The sequence below is a fragment of the Procambarus clarkii genome, chromosome 29 (assembly GCF_040958095.1).
Source record: "Procambarus clarkii isolate CNS0578487 chromosome 29, FALCON_Pclarkii_2.0, whole genome shotgun sequence".
Classification (NCBI taxonomy): Eukaryota; Metazoa; Arthropoda; class Malacostraca; order Decapoda; family Cambaridae; genus Procambarus; species Procambarus clarkii.
The window spans coordinates 6651017-6672561 of NC_091178.1; the positions used below are offsets into that span (position 1 = coordinate 6651017).

At 36.5% G+C, this 21545-nt stretch overlaps 1 protein-coding gene and 1 long non-coding RNA gene across 4 annotated transcripts in view; one reads left to right on the forward strand and one right to left on the reverse strand.

The window, feature by feature from the left end:
* Window positions 1–2049, forward strand: part of LOC138369774 (uncharacterized) — a 47735-nt gene extending 45686 nt beyond the window's left edge. For both annotated transcript variants that reach the window (XR_011229943.1, XR_011229944.1), the window contains one exon: window positions 1332–2049. This is a non-coding gene — a long non-coding RNA (uncharacterized lncRNA). The remainder of the gene's footprint in view (window positions 1–1331) is intronic.
* LOC138369772 (hormone-sensitive lipase-like) overlaps window positions 1856–21545 on the reverse strand; it is a 28085-nt gene continuing 8395 nt past the window's right edge. Inside the window, exons 3-12 of one of the 2 annotated variants that reach the window (XM_069333349.1) lie at window positions 21333–21453; window positions 20833–20940; window positions 20336–20529; window positions 18175–18282; window positions 17016–17190; window positions 14277–14465; window positions 13649–14118; window positions 13034–13266; window positions 10919–11084; window positions 1856–10099 (exon numbers count right to left, since the gene is read on the reverse strand). In XM_069333349.1, the coding sequence (XP_069189450.1) occupies window positions 9878–10099; window positions 10919–11084; window positions 13034–13266; window positions 13649–14118; window positions 14277–14465; window positions 17016–17190; window positions 18175–18282; window positions 20336–20529; window positions 20833–20940; window positions 21333–21453 (1986 nt within the window). In that variant the 3' untranslated portion in view covers window positions 1856–9877. Of the gene's footprint in view, window positions 10100–10918; window positions 11085–13033; window positions 13267–13648; window positions 14119–14276; window positions 14466–17015; window positions 17191–18174; window positions 18283–20323; window positions 20530–20832; window positions 20941–21332; window positions 21454–21545 lie in introns of both variants that reach the window. The other variant, XM_069333348.1, reaches the window with a different exon arrangement.

Sequence of the window (21545 nt, forward strand, 5' to 3'; positions counted from 1 at the left end):
AGTATGTAGTTCTCTTTTGTAAGGCCTCAATATAATTTTCACTTCCCACTTTACCGTAAATCTTAGTGTCATCTACGAAATTTTATGATGTAATTTGTAATATTCTCATCCATGTTGTTGATGTATATGACACAAAAGTTCGGTCCCAAAATAAACCACTGTGAAACCCCATTTCTCCAGTCGTATTTTTTTCTATTTAGCATGACCCCTTTGTTTTCTCCATTCTAGTATTCTACCATTCATTCCATGTGCCTGTAATTTCCTTGCTAGTCTTTCATGTGATACCGTACCTAAAGCTTTAGCAAAATCCATGTATATTACATCCACCGGAGGTCCTTTGAGAGCCGGTTACCATTTCCAAAAATGCGAGCAGGTTCGTAAGGCTGGATGATTTTTTAACTCAAGTTGCATCGATTTTTCAAGATTGTTCGCTGTGAGATGGTGAATTACTCCTTCCCTTAGGATTCTCTCCGTGAACCTACAGATGTGTGTTGTCAAGCTGATCGCATGGTGGTTTTCTGCTAAGCTCTTTTTGCCTTTTTTAAAAAATGGGTGACATTTGCATATTTCCAGTCTAGAGGAACTATCCTTTGGTTTGTATGGAGCTGCTTTGTACGGGCCAATAGGATTTCTGCAGTTTCATTTATTTATTATGTTCTATGAGAGTGAGAGAGAAGATATATAAAGAGGAAGAGAGGGAGGAGGAGAAGGGGACAGTGAGTGAACAAGGCAACAGGTGCTCACAAGACAAAATATTTACATTTCTGTTAACTCAAAAGCTGTGGCAAAATTTAGTACAGTAGAACAAATGAGAATAACAAAATAATACAAACGTGAACAATATAATGAAAATTCCAATTAAAAATAAAGCCAATGTAAAGGAGATCGACCACTAACTGCAAGAACAACACAGTGTTAAGGACACAACCTAAAGCACAAATAAACAGTATCTTCATGTAAAATATAAATACTGTATCTCCTTTGCATAAAAAACTTGACGATTTGATGATTAAAGAATAGGCAAGGTGTCCCTGAATGCAATAATCAACAGAGCATCATGAATTGTAAATAGTATTTGTTTACATACCAAACAGAGTACACAAGTCCTCCCCCACACTGCTGACCGAGGAAGGCTCTCCTCATGGCCCCACTTGTCCATATTCCCATTTTAGTCAGATGTGAGCACACCTTTGTTCATCCTTGCCCTCTATATACTTCCATACATGAGAAAACCTCTCTACCTCAAACTCTTAAGCACTTACCCCTTATTAAGACATGCAAGGTTTTGTCTCTTATTCTAGCTGCATAAACTGATTTGTTTAAACCCACAGACAAGCAGAGCTGAATCACTGACCTCGCTGGTTCCCAAGGTCAACCACCACAAGTCCTGCAACACCTGCCGAGGAACTCCTGAGTCAAGGTTTACACTTGGAAGAAAGCCTGCTGACGAAATCACACCGATGATAATTGATATTACTGAATATGTAGTTATAAATGTTGCTAAGTATTTGATCAGTGCTGCATAAGTTAGCCTTTAATTTTATTAGTTATTAATCAATGTGGCACACTACATATTAGGTATAGTTCAAATGCAAGCAGATCAGTACATTATACACACAAATATAATGAAAGTGTCATGTAATCATTTACTGTACCACTTTGTATTATCATATCAATTGATACCTGAAGATAACATCAAGTCTGAGATAACATAAATATTAAATATCAGTAAATTACTCCAATGCATAAAATTTTAACCTTTCACAACCCTTGCACAATTTTAAATCTTTACAACTGAATATTAAACGAAACAGTATACAGTACCATGAAGGTTGCTAAGGCTAAAAAAATCAACTTAAAATATTCTGCAATTTATTAATTTCATAAAAAAACTGAAGGGTACATCATGGCTAAAACCCAAATTTGTGAGTTAAAACCATTTGTGACCTATGTGCTGCCATTATGAATGTTTGTTGCAAGGTCTGTATACATGCATATATACATATAACATACATATACTGTATACTTAAAAATAAAATCTGGAATGTAGTCTTAACATTTATTTCAATCCTGGCTACTTTCTATACAGGCAGGTCTAAGTAATTATCAAAAGAAAGCATTAAGCCAATACGGCTATACAGTACTGTATAGCATTATTCAAGTTACAGGTAAAAGCGAGGTACAGTACTTAAAATGCTGATGTGAGAGCAGAAACAAACTTAGTTGCATTGAATAAATTTATTTCCTTAAAGGAGTGTACCTAGTGATATTTCATCTAAGAGAATTGGTGGGAATCAGAAAGCATGGTTATTTTGCAAATAACCATGAGGTATAATATGAGCTGTTCGGCAGAATGACGCAAGATATTTTAGGCAATAAGAGGCAAATTTCTATCCCATAATTGACCCAAGTCCACCAAGTACCGAATGGCCTTAAAATAAAACACACATTTGAAATAGTTATTTTGAAAAGTTACTATACATCACCCTATTTCCAATTGGCAGACGGTGTTAGCTAGACTTGGGCTTTCTATGGGATATTGTTACACAGGAACTACTGATGATGATTTGAGAGATGCCAATTTCACAATGTGTGCCCATAAACACACACAGGGTGGATGTCCGAATGTTTACATGCTCATATACACACATGGCTTTGGTTCCAAAATGTGAACCTATAAACACGCGCACATTTTTATGAAATAAAATCCATAAAAAAGGCTGAGAAACTAGAAAGCCATATTATATGGTTTAAATTTTAAATGTAGATAAAGGGTATTGAATATATTATATAAATATGTAAGTTTAAATATAATGAACTAAAGTAAAGACCAAGGTTAATAGCTAATGAGGCCAAGATAACTGATGCACCACTTGCATTGTGGTTCATGAGGCCAAATTAACTGACACCTCCCTGCTTTGTTGTTCATGATGCCAAGTTAACCGACACCTCCCTGTTTTGGGGCTCACGAGACCAAGTTAACCGACACCTCCCTGCCTTTGTGGTTCATGAGGTCAAGTTAACTGCCACACCCATTGACCTCCTGAACCATTGTAGTTCAGGAGTCCAAGGTAACTGATGCACAACATGCATTGTGTAAAATAACCAGTCTCTTCATTTTTAATAATATGCTGAGTATCAGTTGAAAACAGGATATAATACTTAATTATGGTGTAACTACTTAGCTCGTAACTTAAACACACATAATGAAACCTCATGTACTTATTATTTTATGTTGAATTGTAAAAAAAAAAACTATGTGTAAATAAAATAAAGCAGGCATCTTACTTGAAAGATAACAATACTAATCATAAATATTTGACATTGTGACTAGCATGCAATTTAAGTGTATTTTTTCCAGCAATTGTGTTTTAGCCATCCACCTACAATCAAAGGTAAGTGGATGTCAGTACAACTAAGGTGGGACTATGTTAGCACAGTACTACAATCAAAGGTATTAGAATGTCAGTGTTGTAATTTCATGATTTATGTGACAATAACTATGCACAGAAATAATACTGAATACAAACAAACAAATGGAATAAACATTCAACATTCATCACCACAATAATAATGAAACAACACTTTCTGCGTTGAACATAAAGCATGGACCTTTGACAGTCTCCGTGGTGTAGTGGTAAGACACTCGCCTGGCGTTCCGCGAGCGCTATGTCATGGGTTCGTATCCTGGCCGGGGAGGATTTACTGGGCGTAATTCCTTAACTGTAGCCTCTGTTTAACGCAACAGTAAAATGTGTACTTGGATGAAAAAACGATTCTTTGCGGCAGGGGATCGTATTCCAGGGACCTGCCCGAAACGCTACGCGTACTAGTGGCTGTACAAGAATGTAACAACTCTTGTATATATCTCAAAAAAAAAAAAAAAAAAAAAAAACTCTCATTGCTCTGTAAGCAATAGTGGGTTAACTATACTGTTCACCCATATCTATAATAGAGAATGTCTGACTGTCTGTGGTTGGAGGCCAGATATTTAGGGCTAGTCAATCATCTCTTCAGGATGACACATGGGTGGTAGGTGATCTATCTTGAGGTTAGCTTGAGATGATTTCTGGGCTTAGCGTCCCTGCAGTTCGGTCCTCGACCAGGCCCCCTTTTTGTTATTGTCATAAACAGTTCAGGGATGGCTTCTTTGCCCCTCTATCTCCAAATGCAACACCCAGTGACTCTTGTGAAGTCAGAAATTATGATTTTGTATACAGGTACTAGTGTTTTTCAACTGTTTTTCAGCCATTTATAATGCAGCACAGTATATATATAACAATGGGGCTGCTTATTCCTTATTATTACAGCATTGCACCAAAGTAACAATAGTATTGAATCCCGGGTGAGACAGACATGGTTGGGTATTTTTCCTATCATCTAATGCCCCTGTACACCTAGCAGTATATAGGTACCCAGGAGTTAGTCAACTTCTTGTGGGGTTACATGCTTGGGGGTGTCAGTAATTTTGACGTTAGGGAGGGGAGACTTTGACAAGCCTAATATATACATTTGCTGGCTGTCTGTCCCCCAGTATAATGATTTATTATTAAATTATATTTACAGTAATGTATGAATAGTTTTTATTTAATGAGGATAGGTACTGTTCAGGCTCAAGTACTGGCAACAAACAATAAGGGAATTTATTATTATTTTTAATGTATCCACCCACATTATTTATGTGGGTGGATACTGTACTAATATACTGTCTGGATACTGTCTCATATTGTTCAGCATTTATAAGTTGCTAATGCATCTAATTTACCAGAATTAATTACAGGATTGTTTCATGAAGGATTCCAGACCAAAAACATAACCAGACACGACAGTTCATCCATGAAGTGTTGAACAAAGTGTGCCCCAAGTCAAATTAGGATCATTATGTGTATTCTAACACTGCAATAACAAAAAAGCTTTTCTCATAAATATGTTTAGCTGGTATATGCACGTTATTTGTACATTTATTCTCTTTTTCCTACCAAGCAAGCCTGCTGTGTATAAAATGGAAGTGTACATTCTGCAAAGGGAACTTTTCTTCAATTACTTGAAAGAAGATTTAACTAAAACGATTTGTCGAGAATTCACAATACAATGTTGACAATGAGTATGGCACAGCTTAACACACACACACACACACACACACACACACACACACACACACACACACACACACACACACACACACACACACACACACACACACACACACACACACACACAGCTATACAAGTCCTACCTTGTAACGGACTACCGTAACCACTCAAGCAACAGTCACGCTACAATTCCTACACACACAACAAAGACTGTAACACAGGAATAAAGTAATAGTTGTCATCAATGATTTATATAATTAATGTCTTACCTCGATAACTTTTATTGATGTAATATTTATTAAAGGTATCATTATAACATTTACTAAAGAACTTCTCTAATCAGAAAATGTTATGTATTATCCAATACAAAAATAAATTAATGATAACAAAATGCCTCCAAGATATTGCATACATACTGTACTATCATTATTGTAAATAAGTCCAGCACATACATACATACATACATACATACATACATACATATATATAAAAGAGATTCAGTTACATGCCTTCAACAAATATATTTAATAACCCAAACAATTTTAAAACATGAGACCATACAGCCACATAAAAAATCCTTGTACAAAAGACTTAGGTGCTGGTATATATATATAAATGATCAACAATGGGCTTTACCTTGCACACTCTACAACAAAAAATACCTGCAGATCATCCCTGTTTAGCACACCTAGTTATAGTTCAGATTTAAATTATAAATCCTCAGCATGTGGTTATCATCAAAACTGCACCATCAAAGTTGTGTGAAAGAATATATAAAAATTATGCAACAAGATTTGCATTAAGGGAATGATACATTTACATACACAGAAAAGGAATAAAAAACAAAAACAAAAATGATGTGTTCCGTAGTTTGAGTGTATCGAGATGCTGGGGTCATTTTTGATGCCACAAGAGTTCTGACTAGTTCACGACTCAAGTGTTCAATCTGGATGCTACTTTTATGTATTTTTTTTTTTTGCTTGTATATATTGTACGTAAAGCTCTTTCTGACATAGCTCAAGGAAGTGTTTTGTAACCCATTTCTTTGATGTGAATCTCTCTGGGAATGTCATTCAAACATTATCGGTAGAGATGAAATTACATTTGATATCCACAGGCCACTAGAACATGATAGCCTCATCACATATACATGCAATTATAAATTATCAAAATAAGGTGCCAAGCCTGGAAGACTATTTAGCACTGTCACACAATATTCAGAAATAGTTAGATATCATTCAGATTCCAATACTGGTATAAGAACAAAAATATACATATATATAGGGAGTAATGTCAAAGGTATCAGATTCACCAATGGTTTTGTCAAAAAATATGTACCTCAAAGAAATATTGGGGAAAGAAGATTCATCATTATCCTAAAAATCCGGACATTCTACAAGACTGTGCATAACTGTTAGCAAGACAATGCAGATCCAAGAGTAAAGTGCAAGATACTGTTGCACTAAGTGCCCATGAGAAGAGGCCTTGGCACCATAGATGACATCTCCCCTAAGAAAAGGGGGATGCTGTTCTTGTTCTCGAGTGGTAGAATGGACTACTTAATCAACAATTTTCACACAATACATTAATAAAACCTGAGCTTAAGCACATTATTCTCCTCTGAGGTAATTATTATTAACCAACTGCACTGGAGCCTAACATTAGGCACTAATAAAATATTTTGCATATAAACTTTATAATCAACCAACAATGTAGACTGCTACAACCATAATGAAACAAAACATCATCTCAAGACAGAGCAACAACATTTAATAAAACTCCATCAACCAAAGAGAAACTTTAAAATAGAAAAATGTTCCTGTTCTATCTTCTAGCTATTGCATACTAGTCTATGGTCAGTGCCAGACCATATACAATAGATACACATACTTCATATCACCTAATTCAGTCCACTCATCCAATATCACACACTATTTTCTTTTTTACATTTACAAATGATTCATTCTTCTATTGGTGTATCTTTGTCTTACTAACAACAGACATCTCACGTGTTTCGTACAATATTTTGGATGCCTTAGCTACCACTTCCTATAAGCTACCAAATGTGATAACTGATGACCAAATAAAAAAAAAAATGTACTCATCAATTCATAACATTATGTTACATATGCACCATTTCTGGTCATTGATATTGGCAAAAGCAAATGTGTACATATTTGTTGTCTGACTGCACAGTCAAACAAGAGCACATAGACATAAACTATATGAGAACATAATTAAATCTGTCAACAAAATCCAAGATGACTAACAGCACTGTTGAGAATATGACTCTTTGTGCAACAGCAATATATACATATAAATGCTTACTGGACTTGAAGAATTAGACGTCTTCTGACTTCCGTATTTGCTCACTGTTATAATGGGAGATTCTTTCTTGCCTGTGATAACTGCATTTCAACATTAGAATTAACATTAACAATCATAAACACTACTAAAGATGATACATAACAAGACAAACTACATTCTAATGACTAGTTAGATCATGTCACAGATCTAGGTGAAAACAGCAAACAGAAATGTAACAATCACAATGAATGAATGACTAATGAAAGTAACATTAATGGTAATGTTAGGAAATGTAAATGCCAATTGGCTTCCCCCTAGCAGTTCACTAAAGCACAATAGACCATAAAATTATATTCAAAAACCAAACACTGAATTTAGTGAAACACCTGTTTTCTAGTAGACCACTCAATAGCTAATCACTCTTACAGCCTTTAAGTACCCAAGCCTAGTACTGTACTAGCCTAGTACTAGTAAGTACCCAAACCTAGTAGCTTATGACCCGTGAGTGCCTACCGGGTACCACGACCAGTAACTGGCCCACTTGGGTCGAGGGAAGCCTGGCAATCAGAAATCACCACAGAATCAACCAATGGACTCAACAGAAACCCACAAATGCTCCAAAACAAGTAACTGCTTAAAGAAACTTGTAACTCTGATGAAACCACGCAAAAAACTTTTATCATTATAAAATCCCCCACCTAGATACATGCAACCATGAGTCTTGTTTGCCAACCATCCCATTCACCAGTTGGGGGATGGGAAGCTACTCAGGGGCTCCCCATTCACTGGGTGGGGGTTGGGGGGAGCTACTGAGTGGCTTCCTATTCACCGGGTGGGGGATGGAGAACTACTGAGTGGCTTCCTATTCACCGGGTGAGGGATGGAGAGCTACTGAGTGGCTTCCTATTCACCAGGTGGGGGATGGAGAGCTACTGAGGGACTCAAGTCAGATTGCCGAGAGGGCCGCTCAGTAGCTCCCCAATACTGACTCCATCACCGAGTACAAATCACATCCTTCACCTGTAATAGTCTACAGCACTGTTATGTTTGTAATAAAATATATATGTTGTACCTAATAGGCCACATTGCCTAACAAGCTGAATTTTCCTGAAATGTCATATTTTTAAACAAAAAATTTATCATAAAATTTTTCTTTACATTATATATTATTGGATTTGTTTTTAATTTGACTTGAAAGAACATAGAAATTTGATCAAACCTAACATAACAAATCAGCCTTTCACGTTCTTAACACAGCATAATAATATTCACCTGAATAAAACAATTTGGAAAGAAATATTTGAAAATAACAAAAATCACTGCTTGTTAGACAAGCCAGGCCTTGCATATTAAGCCATGTAATGTAGTTCTGTCAATAAACCTTTTTATTGTATGATCATTAGATACTAACTAATGAAAGTGGACAGTTCTGGATCACCCTATTGCAATGATACAACATTAAAAGTGATAATATAAATAACTGAGCTGTATACTCATCTCTTATCATTAAATGAATTAACTATATTAAGCCAGACACGAAACAAGGTAAGTTAATAATCTTGTGATCAGCCAGTGTTATCAGCTCCTCACACTTCCTTGAGTCGAGCCGAGCATGACTGTGGTGCACCTCCGTTAATGTTTTGCTCATACTGAATTGTACTTGTGTTAGAACATTTCAGCACCAACACATAGAGATTGGTGCATAATTAATACCTCTTGTAACATCCAATGACATGGGAAACTATTTGGAAAGTAAATAGAGGTACATTATTTGCAGTTGATGAGAGAGAGAGTTGTTGCATTAGTTTACAGCTTAGTCAAGCAAGTAACATTCCAGTTCTTTCCAAACATTTTAGTCTAGTATTGATGCTATGATAAATATAATAAAAAGAGAGTACTGTACTTGTAAAAAACTGACATCAACAATGCAATGAGGTTTGATGCTGAATTAGGCAGTTACAAAATTCTTACATTTAAGACCTTGTATAATCAACTTGCTATAAAAGCCTCTAATGCAAACTCAAAATGTAATGATTCAGGAGTGCGGACAATATTGCATTCATAACATGTGTTCGTGATTACATTATTTCTTAGAGCAGCATTAATACTATACTCAATATAAACTCACTACAGCTAAAGAGCTGAGAATTAAGTCTCCACAAGTGTTTATACTTCAGTAATTACTGGTATACAAATTCTATTTTGTCTCAAAAGCTTTGAAACATACATATAAATGTATCTATTCAAAAGTATATAAATCTTAATCCCTTAAAAAGTAAAAATACTAAAATATAAAAACTCATTAAATGGTTGCATTAAAGCATTGGCACAAAATTGCAAGCTGCTAAATTTTACTCATAAGGGTCTCGCATTATATAAATTAAAAATACCTGACTTTGATTATGCGTTGTCACATACTCTTCAAAAGCACATACCAACTGCAAATTCTGAGAATGAGCATGACTTAACTCTTGGTATCACCCCTTTGCATTTTCTTCCCTTTCTTCTATACCAAGCAGTTGTTTTATGCGTGAAATGGACTTCTTACACCCAGAGTGAGCCTCTTGTGACACTAATGACAGATTGAGAAATCCATGGGGAAGACTGCTCAAAATATCAATAGTGACTGGTACACCCAGGGACTTTAATGTCTTGGCCATGGTAACATCATCATCCAAGCAGAAGTCATATTCTACAGTCTGAAACAGGGTAGAGAATAGCTACAATGAGGTGCTACAATTAATAAGGGAATACCCAATTAGTGATTTAGCTCAGGAATTATACAACCTACAGGATGTATCATTCCTTTATAACCTACATGAAGGCAAGTGGCAATCAGCCATGCTTACTAAATTATAGTTCATCAACAAACACAAGATAGTGATGGTGCATGTGGTCCCTACAAAATGTAAATATAAAGTATGTATATATGGACAGTATGTATGTATATGTGGACAGTATGTATGTATATATGGACAGTATGTAAGTATATATGGACATAATAGTATTGAAACTGTTGATACACGTGTAAAGATATTTATGCTCATTATGACTCAATTTATATTAAAATTATGGTAGAAAAATCCCTCATATCACACATGTCGAACAAATCACAATTAATTAAAAATGAAGCGTCATGAGGCCTCAAATGTCAGCCAAGGTTTAAGATTGAATATGAAGGCCAAAAACTTCACAGCCTTGCCATGGGATGGAAATAGTAAATATTAATCTGCTCAATATTATGAAGAGTAGTACAGTACAGCATAATAAAAAAGAAGAGCAACAGTGGAAGACAGGTGCTGCGTAGGCTTGCAAGAAAAGAACGAAATATTTACTACTGATAATTTAATTCCTCCTATAATTAAGGATTAATAATGCATACACTGAAGCACTATCATACATTCCTATCCTAACATTGCACAGCCCCAAATAACACATGAGAAATATCAAGCATTCATTCTTTAAAGTTATTAAAATGTAATACAGCTAAGGAATTAATAAGACATTGACAGACTCACGAGAATGGCAGAAGCAGGAAATTTGGCGAGAATGTCTTTAGGAGCACTAAGAGGATTCAGATAATGATCATTTATTATTTCCACTCCGCTGAATTCCTCCATCAGACTACATCGACTGTTCCTCCGTGACGGAGACCTGCCCATTAGAATTTGACCTAGAGAAGATCTGGAATTTAAAAACCATTTGATTATCAGTAACAAAATACAGTAGTTAAAATTACTCTTTCCTTTACATTGATTTTACTGCCTAATCTCTGAAAAAACAACAGTATTGCGTGATCCTAGTTACTCAAGTGAAGCAAAGCTGAGTATGGTGAAATAAACATTTTAGCATACTGTACTTTAATACAAATTTTAATTTTTTAAGCATTCACAAATTCCTTACTATGTCACTCATAACACCAAAGTCCCCATTTTTCCATATTTACATGCATGCCATTTATTCCTTAAAGATCTCACAAGATGGTGTAACAAAAGGTTGCCAGTAAATCTACACCAACTCGCCTAGTTGTATTTGCATCGCAAGGGATGAGAGCCCCAGTTCTTGGGTCTAATAGGTTCAAGAACATATTGGCCTTGGTTATATCTATATTTAAAGCTGAGTATGGTGTTTACCTCCACTCAAAATTATTGGAACCGATTAAAATTTGTATATTTGTATTCTCTAGAGAGCAGGTGGGAGAGATACACAATAATTTATTCTTGGAAAATATCAGATTGACAGGTTCCAACTCTTCACATGGAAATAACATCACACAAGACCAGGAGGCATTGCAGGATATGCAAAATAGCCCCACTGAAAAGCAGAGGTGCAATAGGCATGCAGAGAGAGAAATCTATTAACACCAAAGGCACAAGGCTTTTTAACACTCCCACTATACGTAAGGGCATACCTGGCTGGCCTCTCACGATGTTCAAGAGAGAATGTGATAGATTTTCCATCTATCTTCCCTTTGTGTACTACCCATGCTAAATAGTTTGTCTTGTCTGTCCTGTCTGTTCTCCTGAGTATTTTGTATGTTAATGATGTCTACCCTATTTCTTCTATCCTCCAGTGACATGAGGTTGAACTCCTTTAGTCTTTCCTGTTTAACTCAGACCTCTCAGCTCTGATGACTAAGTCTGGAGGAATACCTCAGAACTTTCTTCAGCTTTGTTTGGTATTGAACGAGATAAGGACTCAATCCTAGTGCCACAAATTTCGTAACTAGTCCGACATGATACACAAAATCCTGATTTTTTTTTTTTTAAGATTCCAGAAAGCAGCTTGTATATTACCAACTTTCCATATGTGGCTGAATATATTCCTTTGATATGGGCTTCTGGTGACAGGTTTGGTGTCATATCAACTCAAGTCTCTTTTTCTGTCAGATTCCAGGAGGATTTCTTCTCTCGTTTGATATCTTGTGTCTGGTCTTTCCCTGTGCCCAGCTTCATTACTTTTTACTGGCTTGAGTTGAACTCTAGAAGCAACTTGAGGGACCATACTTTCATTTTGTCCAGGTTTTCCTGTTGTCTTTTGCAGTCTTCCCTCATATTTGTCTTTCTCATAATTTTTGCATCAGCAGAAATTGAGAGAAAGGAATTTATCCCTTCTGGTAGGTTATTTACCTAGATTAGACATAGGCTCAGCCCCAGTACTGACCCTTGTGGACACCACTGGTAACATCTCGCCACAATGAGGTCTCGCCTTTCACAGTGTGTTTGTCGTCTGTTGCAGAATGCTCCTTTATCCACTGGAGCACCTTCCCCATCACTCCTGTGTTTCCCTATTTTTGTGCACAAATATAACCCCATGTAAATTAGCACTACTGTTATTGTTTACTAAGTTTACTAACTGTAACAATCAGTCACTGTTCTCAAACCATTCGGCATCACCTGTTACAGATAGTAGCGCCTCCAACTGTCACAACAGTTTTCATAGTCACTATGGCTTATTACCTCTTAATATTACTTACCATACACTCACTAATTAATGTTATGTATATCTCACTTAATTCTTGTACAAAATTTTATTTCACATTAATTGAACTGTTCCAATATCCAAATCCTGACCCGTGTCTCATGTCCATCCTCCACCCAAAGACAACATGCATCTACACTTCACTCACTGACCTTTTGACTGCTGTAGGCAGTGGCTTCACAGGGGATGTTGGTGATGAGACACTTTCCTTTCTTCTCAGTCCAAATGATGTCAGTCCTGCTGAAATGCCACTAACTACTGCATCTTTGGCTCGGCCAAGTTTAGCAGTGATACCAGCACCCATACTAGGAGCCTCAAATAGAACATTTTCATCTTCCTGTTCACTCTCGTCGCTTCCAGTTCGAAGTATTGGAACCCTTCGACCCTTGTATAACACACAAATATGTTAACTGGAGCAATAAACATCACAAGAATGCAGGCAGTAAATGACATGAAGTTATGTATGAGCAGTTTTAAATGAATACTCTCTAAGATTCTCAAGCAAGGTGGAGTAGCCTATGCAGTATGCATTTAAACTGTTAACACATTATATAAAGAAAAATATCCCATAATATGCTTAAAGATCTGCATAAAAATAGACTTTGAAAATAGTCTTCCAGCACTTGCCAATATACAACATACCACAAATTAAGCACCGACCAGAAACTTTAAGTCAAAATTCTAATAACAGTAACTGTGAACTAGTACTGTGGACCACTGTTCCAAAAATGCTATTTTATATCACTGCACTATGATATGTAACTCACCTGTTTATCTGTTCGAGAATCAAGAACATATTTTTCTAAAAATTCTGTGACATATCTTCTAGAGCGTTCCTCTTTCTCTTCTGGTTTGTTGCTCCCATTTCCATTACTATTTTTTGTGGATGTATCTTCTAGTTTGGAAGCCTCAGATGTAAGTGAGACTGTAGTAAGGGTATCAGATCCTGGGTCTGAGAGAAAAGAGGGACTTTTGACTAATGTCTCTGCTTCTTTGACATCACTTTCTGAGACTTCAACAAATGATTCTGTATCACTCTGAGTATCTGACACTCCTGACTTTGTCTGTGGAACATTAAGTGAAGCTGGAGCATCATTTGCTGAAGCATCATTTGCTGGGCCTTCTATGAGTTCTGAATTTGTGGAAGTCTTTGATGCTTGAGAAGTGAAGGTTGGCAGCGTTACATCTCCTGGCGATGTCACTCGAGACGTTATTCCACTTGAAATACCTGCATATGCTGTTGCCAGAAGTGTCCATCATTAAGAAAAGCATAACAAGTTTAGTGAAACTCACATATTTACATGAAGGCATTACTGTAGGCATTTTATCTATAGATATTAATTATACCAAAGTTAAACATATGCATAAAACTGCCACTTCCTAAGAAATTCCTACCTTTCAGACACCTTAAAGCAAAGCCAAGAGGCAGCATAGGGTCCATGACAGCCAAGAGTCTTGCAGGTGATGGAACAAGCTCAAAGACAAAAGGTGTGTAGGCAAAGAACAAACCATCTGCAGGACGTATTCCAAGCTCCAGGCACTTGACTGTAAGTCCTGCAATCAAATTACCTCCAGCACTGTCACCTGTAGACAGTAATACAGTTATGAGAGATCATAAAGGAGGTCACACACAATTCTAACATTTGAGTACATAGTGTTTTGGGGTGAATAAATATAACAATTGTTTACACTAATTTATTTTACAAAATACTTTTAAGGATATTCTTGTGGAATGGCTTCTAAAAAGATAATTACCAACAAGTGTTTATGCAACTGAAGGCGAGAACATTAATTTGAAGGTAGAGGCACAGTTCAACTCAGGATAACCATGCAGGTGTTCCGTTTACCAGTGATAAGTGATACCCTTGGGTACATAATTATGAAAACATTGCTTGTTTTCTCTCTTCTACACTGTCCTTGCTCTAAATTCTGTACCTGGTACAGAATTCCTTTTATATATGACTCTTCCCCCTTTACTTGTGCCTATATACAGTACCATCTATTTCTTCCCTTCTATTTTTATTCACTCACTTATGACTTTTATTGCACAGCCACAGACTTAAGGAAAGGACAAGTACATGTTTTCCATTGTTGGGTGACAGTAAACCTGTTAGTTAGGCTTATCAAGCTTACCCTAGAGCCAGTGGTTCCCAATCTCTTATGTCTCATTCCTCCTTTTCAATCATCCTCTCATCTGTAGATCCTTACAAACACATTCTCACCTGTGGACCCCTACAACCACGTTCTCACATGCAGATCCATAAAACAAAGATCTCGCCTGTGGACACCTACAACCACATTCTCACCTGTGGACCCCAAACAACAAAGATCCCACCTGTGGACCCTACAACCACGTTCTCTCCTGTGGACCCATACAACAAAGATCCCACCTGTGGACCCCAACAACCACGTTCTCACCACTGGACCCCATACAACAAAGATCCCACCTGTGGACCCCTACAACCCCATTCTCACCTGTGAATTTCCTACAACAGATCAAGCTAGCAAAATTTACAGTTCACACTGCTGCAACAAATCCACATTCATTTGTTCACAAACCCTGCATTGTTTTCCTTATTTAAAACAACATGTAAATGATAACAGGAGACATTCAGTTCAACACATTCATATGTGGTTCTTAGTATGTTAAATTACAATCCAATATATACTACTAGTTCCTTGGACCCCCAGTTGGGAACCACTGCTCTAGTCCAATAACTGACCTTCTCTATGATGCAACCCATAATAGGTGCCTAACTCCCAGGTTCCTATTTTACTTTAAAATGAACACACACAGCAACATCTTGTCCTGACGGGAACTTAAACCTGGGACCGATCAGATATGAGCTGACTGCACTGGAAACCTCACCACAGGTCACCCTACTGTGCCACTTGCCCATTTGGCAAGATATATAGCTGGTAATTCTTTAAACGATTTATGACAAGCTGGTTACAAAATGTAGTCATCCCATGTTTGAAACTAACAATGATGTGTCAGTGTTGATTTAAACTCAACACTGACAGATCAGTGTCAGTGTTGAGTTTAAAATGTAATTACCTCTGCACCACCAGAATACCTTCTTAATATGTATAAGAACAACTATATACAAATACCATGGCCATGTTACCTATCAATAACAGACAAAAACTAGCCTCAATTAACTTTTATTTAAGAAAGAGATGCACATCTGGGCAATACAATAATATGGTATTGAGCCGAATTGAACACACAACAAAACAAAGTTAGAAAAGTTGCAGGCCCAAATAAAAAACAAATTATTATTATTATTTTTTAGTATTTATCATGTATGTACCTTTTTTTCTTATTACACTTGACAGATGCATAGAATTTTACATCTGATGAAGCACAATTATTTCTCCAACTATAGGATGAAATAAATAGATGAAATGGTAGAGCAAAACAAAAAGTAGAGTACTGTATAGGGAGCCGGTCGGCCGAGCGGACAGCACGCTGGACTTGTAATCCTGTGGTCCTGGGTTCGATCCCAGGCGCTGGCAAGAAACAATGGGCAGAGTTTCTTTCACCCTATGCCCCTGTTACCTAGCAGTAAAATAGGTAACCTGGGTGTTAGTCAGCTGTCATGGGCTGCTTCCTGGGGGTAGAGGCATGGTCGAGGACTGGGCCGCGGAGACACTAAAAAGCCTCGAAATCATCTCAAGATCTCAAAAAGATAGTAACAATGTGGTGAGAAATTATGATATATGATAGTGAATGCTTGCTAGGTAATGATGATGACATTGTACTTACTGTATAGAAACCATCATGAATTAATAAGACAATGAAAGAATATGATAAAATGACATTTCTGGTACACTCGGGTGAGTCAGATAACTGGACAGTGTATCAGGGTCTTGTACATGTTAGCTGTACAATGAGTCACAGCTGACATTCAAGTGGCAGCAAAAACAAAATACTGTATACCAGGTACCTTCACAAAATCTAAATAATACTGCCATTTTTTTTTAATTAAAGCTAATCAAATAATTTAGTGAACAGAGTAATATTTTAAAGAATCTACATTAACTACCTAACTTTCACCTCGTATTTTTCATCGGATATTGGTGGAAAAACATGAGCTCTGAATTAAAAAAAATTTAATTTGGTTACACTACCTGTCATAACAATTTTGGTTCCAGTAGTTCCCAACAGCTTCAGGTTGTTTAACACCCAGCAGTAAACAGTCAAGACTTCTTCCAAAGGACGTGGGTAAGGGGCTTCCGGTGCCAAGGAGTAGTCAATTGACAGAATTGGAACACCAATATTGGATGCCCACTCCCGGAGAAATACCTGTCCAGAACAAAGAGAGGTCAGACTTTAGGAACACCTTTTGTTTACACGAGTGGGTGTGTAGAGATTACCATTTCTACAACAAATAAAATTAAATTACAAGAAAATGACCCAGAACTTAAAAAAAACTCAATTATTAAATACAAGTAAATGCATTTTCATTTACAGAATAACACTTTGATTTTAAATTTTTTATTATATCTACAGCCTGTGAAGGAGGCCAATTAACGATCGCTAACCAAACTGATCAAGTCAGTAAAAACGTAGTGTGTAATAGTTAGGAGAGTCTTGCCTACAACTAATACACCTGTACATGGAAACAAGATGAATGCTTAAGTGACACAGTTGGTGGGTGGACTGTTGTGTCAGTGACACAGTTGGTGGATGGATTGTTGTGTCAGTGACACAGTTGGTGGATGGATTGTTGTGTCAGTGACACAGTTGGAGGTGGATTGTTATGTCAGTGTTTTAAAAAAACTGCATTGAAAGTAATGAAATGCCATTTGCTGGGCGAGACCCGGAGGCTCCCCGTGTCTCCGTGGAGGTCATCTATGTCTCGATGGCAGACAGAATGCTTCCAACCACACGGGGGTTTCTATAGGCCATTGCTCCTCGTGCCTCTTTGAGGGGGGGCCAGGTTCTGGCTCGTGGTCTCCAGTAGGCCTAGAACTCCATGCTCATTGACTGATGCTAGAGTCTAATACATTCATATCAGGCCAGATAGCTCCGGGGAGCCGAAGGGACCCCCTCCCCAGAAAACAAACAGTAATTTGTGTTTTAAAAACCCAGCCCAGGTGAATGGAGTAATTTAGAGCAAAAATAGACATTTTTTATTGATGAATCTTCTAACAATTTTTCCTGTCTAAAAACAATCTTTTTAATCATTTTTAGTGTCAAATCATTTTATAACCTCCAAAGTTTTTTTCTTATAGGTGTTGATGAGCTGAAGTGTGGATAGTGTGTAATAAGAAGAGATCTACTCACTTCTTGTGCCTTGGTGGACTGGGTAACAAAGCCTCCACCGTGACAGTGGATGAGCAAGCCATCTGAAGGAGCCAATATTGACGAATTCTTGCTTTCTCGCTCTCCAGGCTAAACAAAATTAAATCCTTTAAAAAACAAGTGTAAACAAATTTGGCCAATAAATTAAAACTTATCATTCTGATATTTCACACAAGCAATACTGTACAGGACTGGTCAATTAATTAATACCTTTCATGTTTGTTTTGCATGTCATATCAGTAATGGAAATCAATTTTTGCTAATATTTTGCAACTATCAATGTAAAAATATATATGAAACCAAAACTAAAAAAATTCTCAATAAAAAATTTACTTCAATCAAATTTCTTATATCGTTATCATAAAAAGCATCATATTTTGTCAAGATAACATATTTATTAGTCAATTATTCATAAATTATATATACTGTACAAGCATTAGTAAGGCTTATTCAAGTGCAGTGAGTTAGATTAGTAGTGAATGCTGGCCTTCAAGAAATTATTGGTAAGGTATTAGTGTCAACAATTATCACAACAAGCTGTAGAGAAAGCCTGGCCACAGATTAGTTTAGTTATAAAGTACCAAACGGTAAGACCAAAACAATTTATTACAACAGCTTTTGAAAACATGAAGCTAAGGGTGAAAAAATTAAACAAAAAAATATGGAATAATAAATGTAATTACCTCGGTGGAAAGAAGGTGGTAAGAATAAATTATTTCAGGGGAATCTGTAGAAACACATTACAAAGACGGAAAATGATTATTGAGCCAATGTTATATTAGACTATTATAGTTACAGTAGACAACCCGTCCTCAGACCAAGTCCATTCCATCCACTGGTCGACCCCAAAGACGCATTCATCAATTTTTAACATGCTGTTCATTCAAAATAGAACTTTTCTCAAATACAAATTAATATTATTATATATTAGCATATTGTGCATATTTAGTCTCTGGTTAGGTTCGGTTAGGTGTTAAGGTTCTGTTGGCGATTATTTATAGTATGTGGGTGAAGCATTTACAGCATTGTTCTAACAAAAGTCGCCAGCGAAGAACTTGTTCTGGAAGTGTTCGAACATCATCAGTTGTGAGTCGTGTGTAAACCGTTTTTCATTCATAACCAGGGGGTTTGGCAGGTGCATGGAATGGACTTTGGGTCTTTGTTTAGAGGATGGGCTGCAGTGGAACATTAGGAAAAGCTAGAATGTATGCAGCACAAGCTACCAGAATAGTTCCCTTTTTCACTAATATGTACAGTACTTTTAATTCATAATAATTATTTTAGTGGTATATACTCTACTCAACTTTCACTGAACAGCCTTTTCAGGCTAATAACCTCCCATGGTCATTTTGTTCTTCTCCAAATATATGAGATTAGCCAGTTTTACATTCTAACTTTGGTTAGAATGTAAAATATTCTTACTGGTTTTTACATTTTAATATTGGTTGCTGAATTATACAAAGAACAATAAAACATCAACACTGCACACTTCGAGATTACTGTTCCGGCCAGTGTATCTCATACTTATTTTCCATGGGAGCAACCCTGTGATGGGGTGGAAAATGACAAAGTTCTATTATAGCTCAGGGTATGCCATCATATATTCCATATGACCAGATTATTATACAAGTATTTATGTTGACCCCTTCCCACAAGAGTTGCAAACAAACCATTTTCATCCCTAGGATAGAATTTGTAATGATGCATACAGAAAGATATGAAAAATAATAAGGGAAACCAAATTTGGTACTATAAAAACTAGCATTAACTACCAATATCTTCAAACAATTCATCACATCTAAAACAAGCTTTCTTTGCTATCCCACAACTAAGATTTCCTATTACTTTTTCTTTCCCGTCTGGTATTGCGACATTCCTTTTTTCATGTTCATTACTCAAGATTGATATAAATGTAACTACAGTACTGTATTTGAAAAAAACTTGCTACTGTAAAATAAGCCAGATAAATCTTTAGCAAATATACATTCCAAGAATTTCAGCAAATAAAATGTATTAAATCTTTGAGAGCAGATATCAGATTTAAAATTTTGTTACCATGGGTTTTGCAGGTGTTTCTGAAGCCAAACAGTTGTGATGCTCCCATGCCTACCTAAGTTTTTTTCTACCCTACCTTCCTGCCTACCATTCCTTCACGCAGTTGGGCCGAGAGTAAGTGGCATGTGATGGGTTGCCCCTCAATGTGGGAATGTGGAGGCGGGACAACAACAGTAGCAGTGCCATCCATTTTCATAACCTGCTGCTCTTCACATGGCACTATCACTACTTGCTGCACAGCCAGACTTGGACCCACAATACCTGGCAACTGTGTCATAAAATCTGGAAAAAAAAATGATATACAAAATGGATTAATTCCTCTAATTCTAGCAAGTTTCTGACACTTAGGAGGCGTGTATCGTATAAGAGGACTGCCGAGCAATTAAAGGATATTACATGAATCAGAAAAATGATATTAAAAATACAAATATGGAATACTACAAAACCCATTCACTCTACTGCATTGTTTCTAATGAACAGCTTTACAGGCAAAACAAGTGTTATGAAAAAGATAAAAGCAAATGTTATTGTTAAAAGCTACTTATGACAAACAATTCAAGAGTGCACCTCTTGCTTATACTTTACCTGTCTCTGCCACAGACCAAAATGCTTTAATGAACTCTACTGAAGAGTATTGAACCACATCAACAATTCTACGAGATCGAAGCTCAGCATCAACAACATACTTGCTGCCTAAAGAGGAAAATTTTATTTGTAAAAGAACAGCTCTTAAAATTGGCTTACTTATAACCCAACAACAATTGACTAACTCCCATGTACCTATTTACTGCTAGGTAAAGAAAGGCATTAGGTGAAAGGAAACATGCCCAACCATTTCTGTCCTGCCTGGGACATGCAAAACACATATACTTGCTATAAGAAAAATCTTTTAACATTTAATGATAAATAGCCAAAAAAAGGGGATTCAACTGTACAGCATTATAATATTAAGATTATTAGCAAATTCTGATTGATTCTAGAACAATATGATCCAGATTTTGAACAGCCCACTGTCTATACAAAGACTTGTACTAACCATAGTATAAAAGCCTTTTATATAGTCCTTTTGAGCCTCTCTCACTTACTTGACATAACCGTGTTTTTAGTCCGCTGCATAAAACTGTTGCCGTCTGCATAGTAAACTTCACTGAATGCACTAAGACATATATTCAGATACTTCAGAGTCTTCCGCAGGGATGGATAGTACTGTAATATTAAAACTTATTTTAATTTCAGATAATGTATGGTTAAAAATGTATGTATGTGTGGGCCTTTAACATACAGTATAATCATCAACT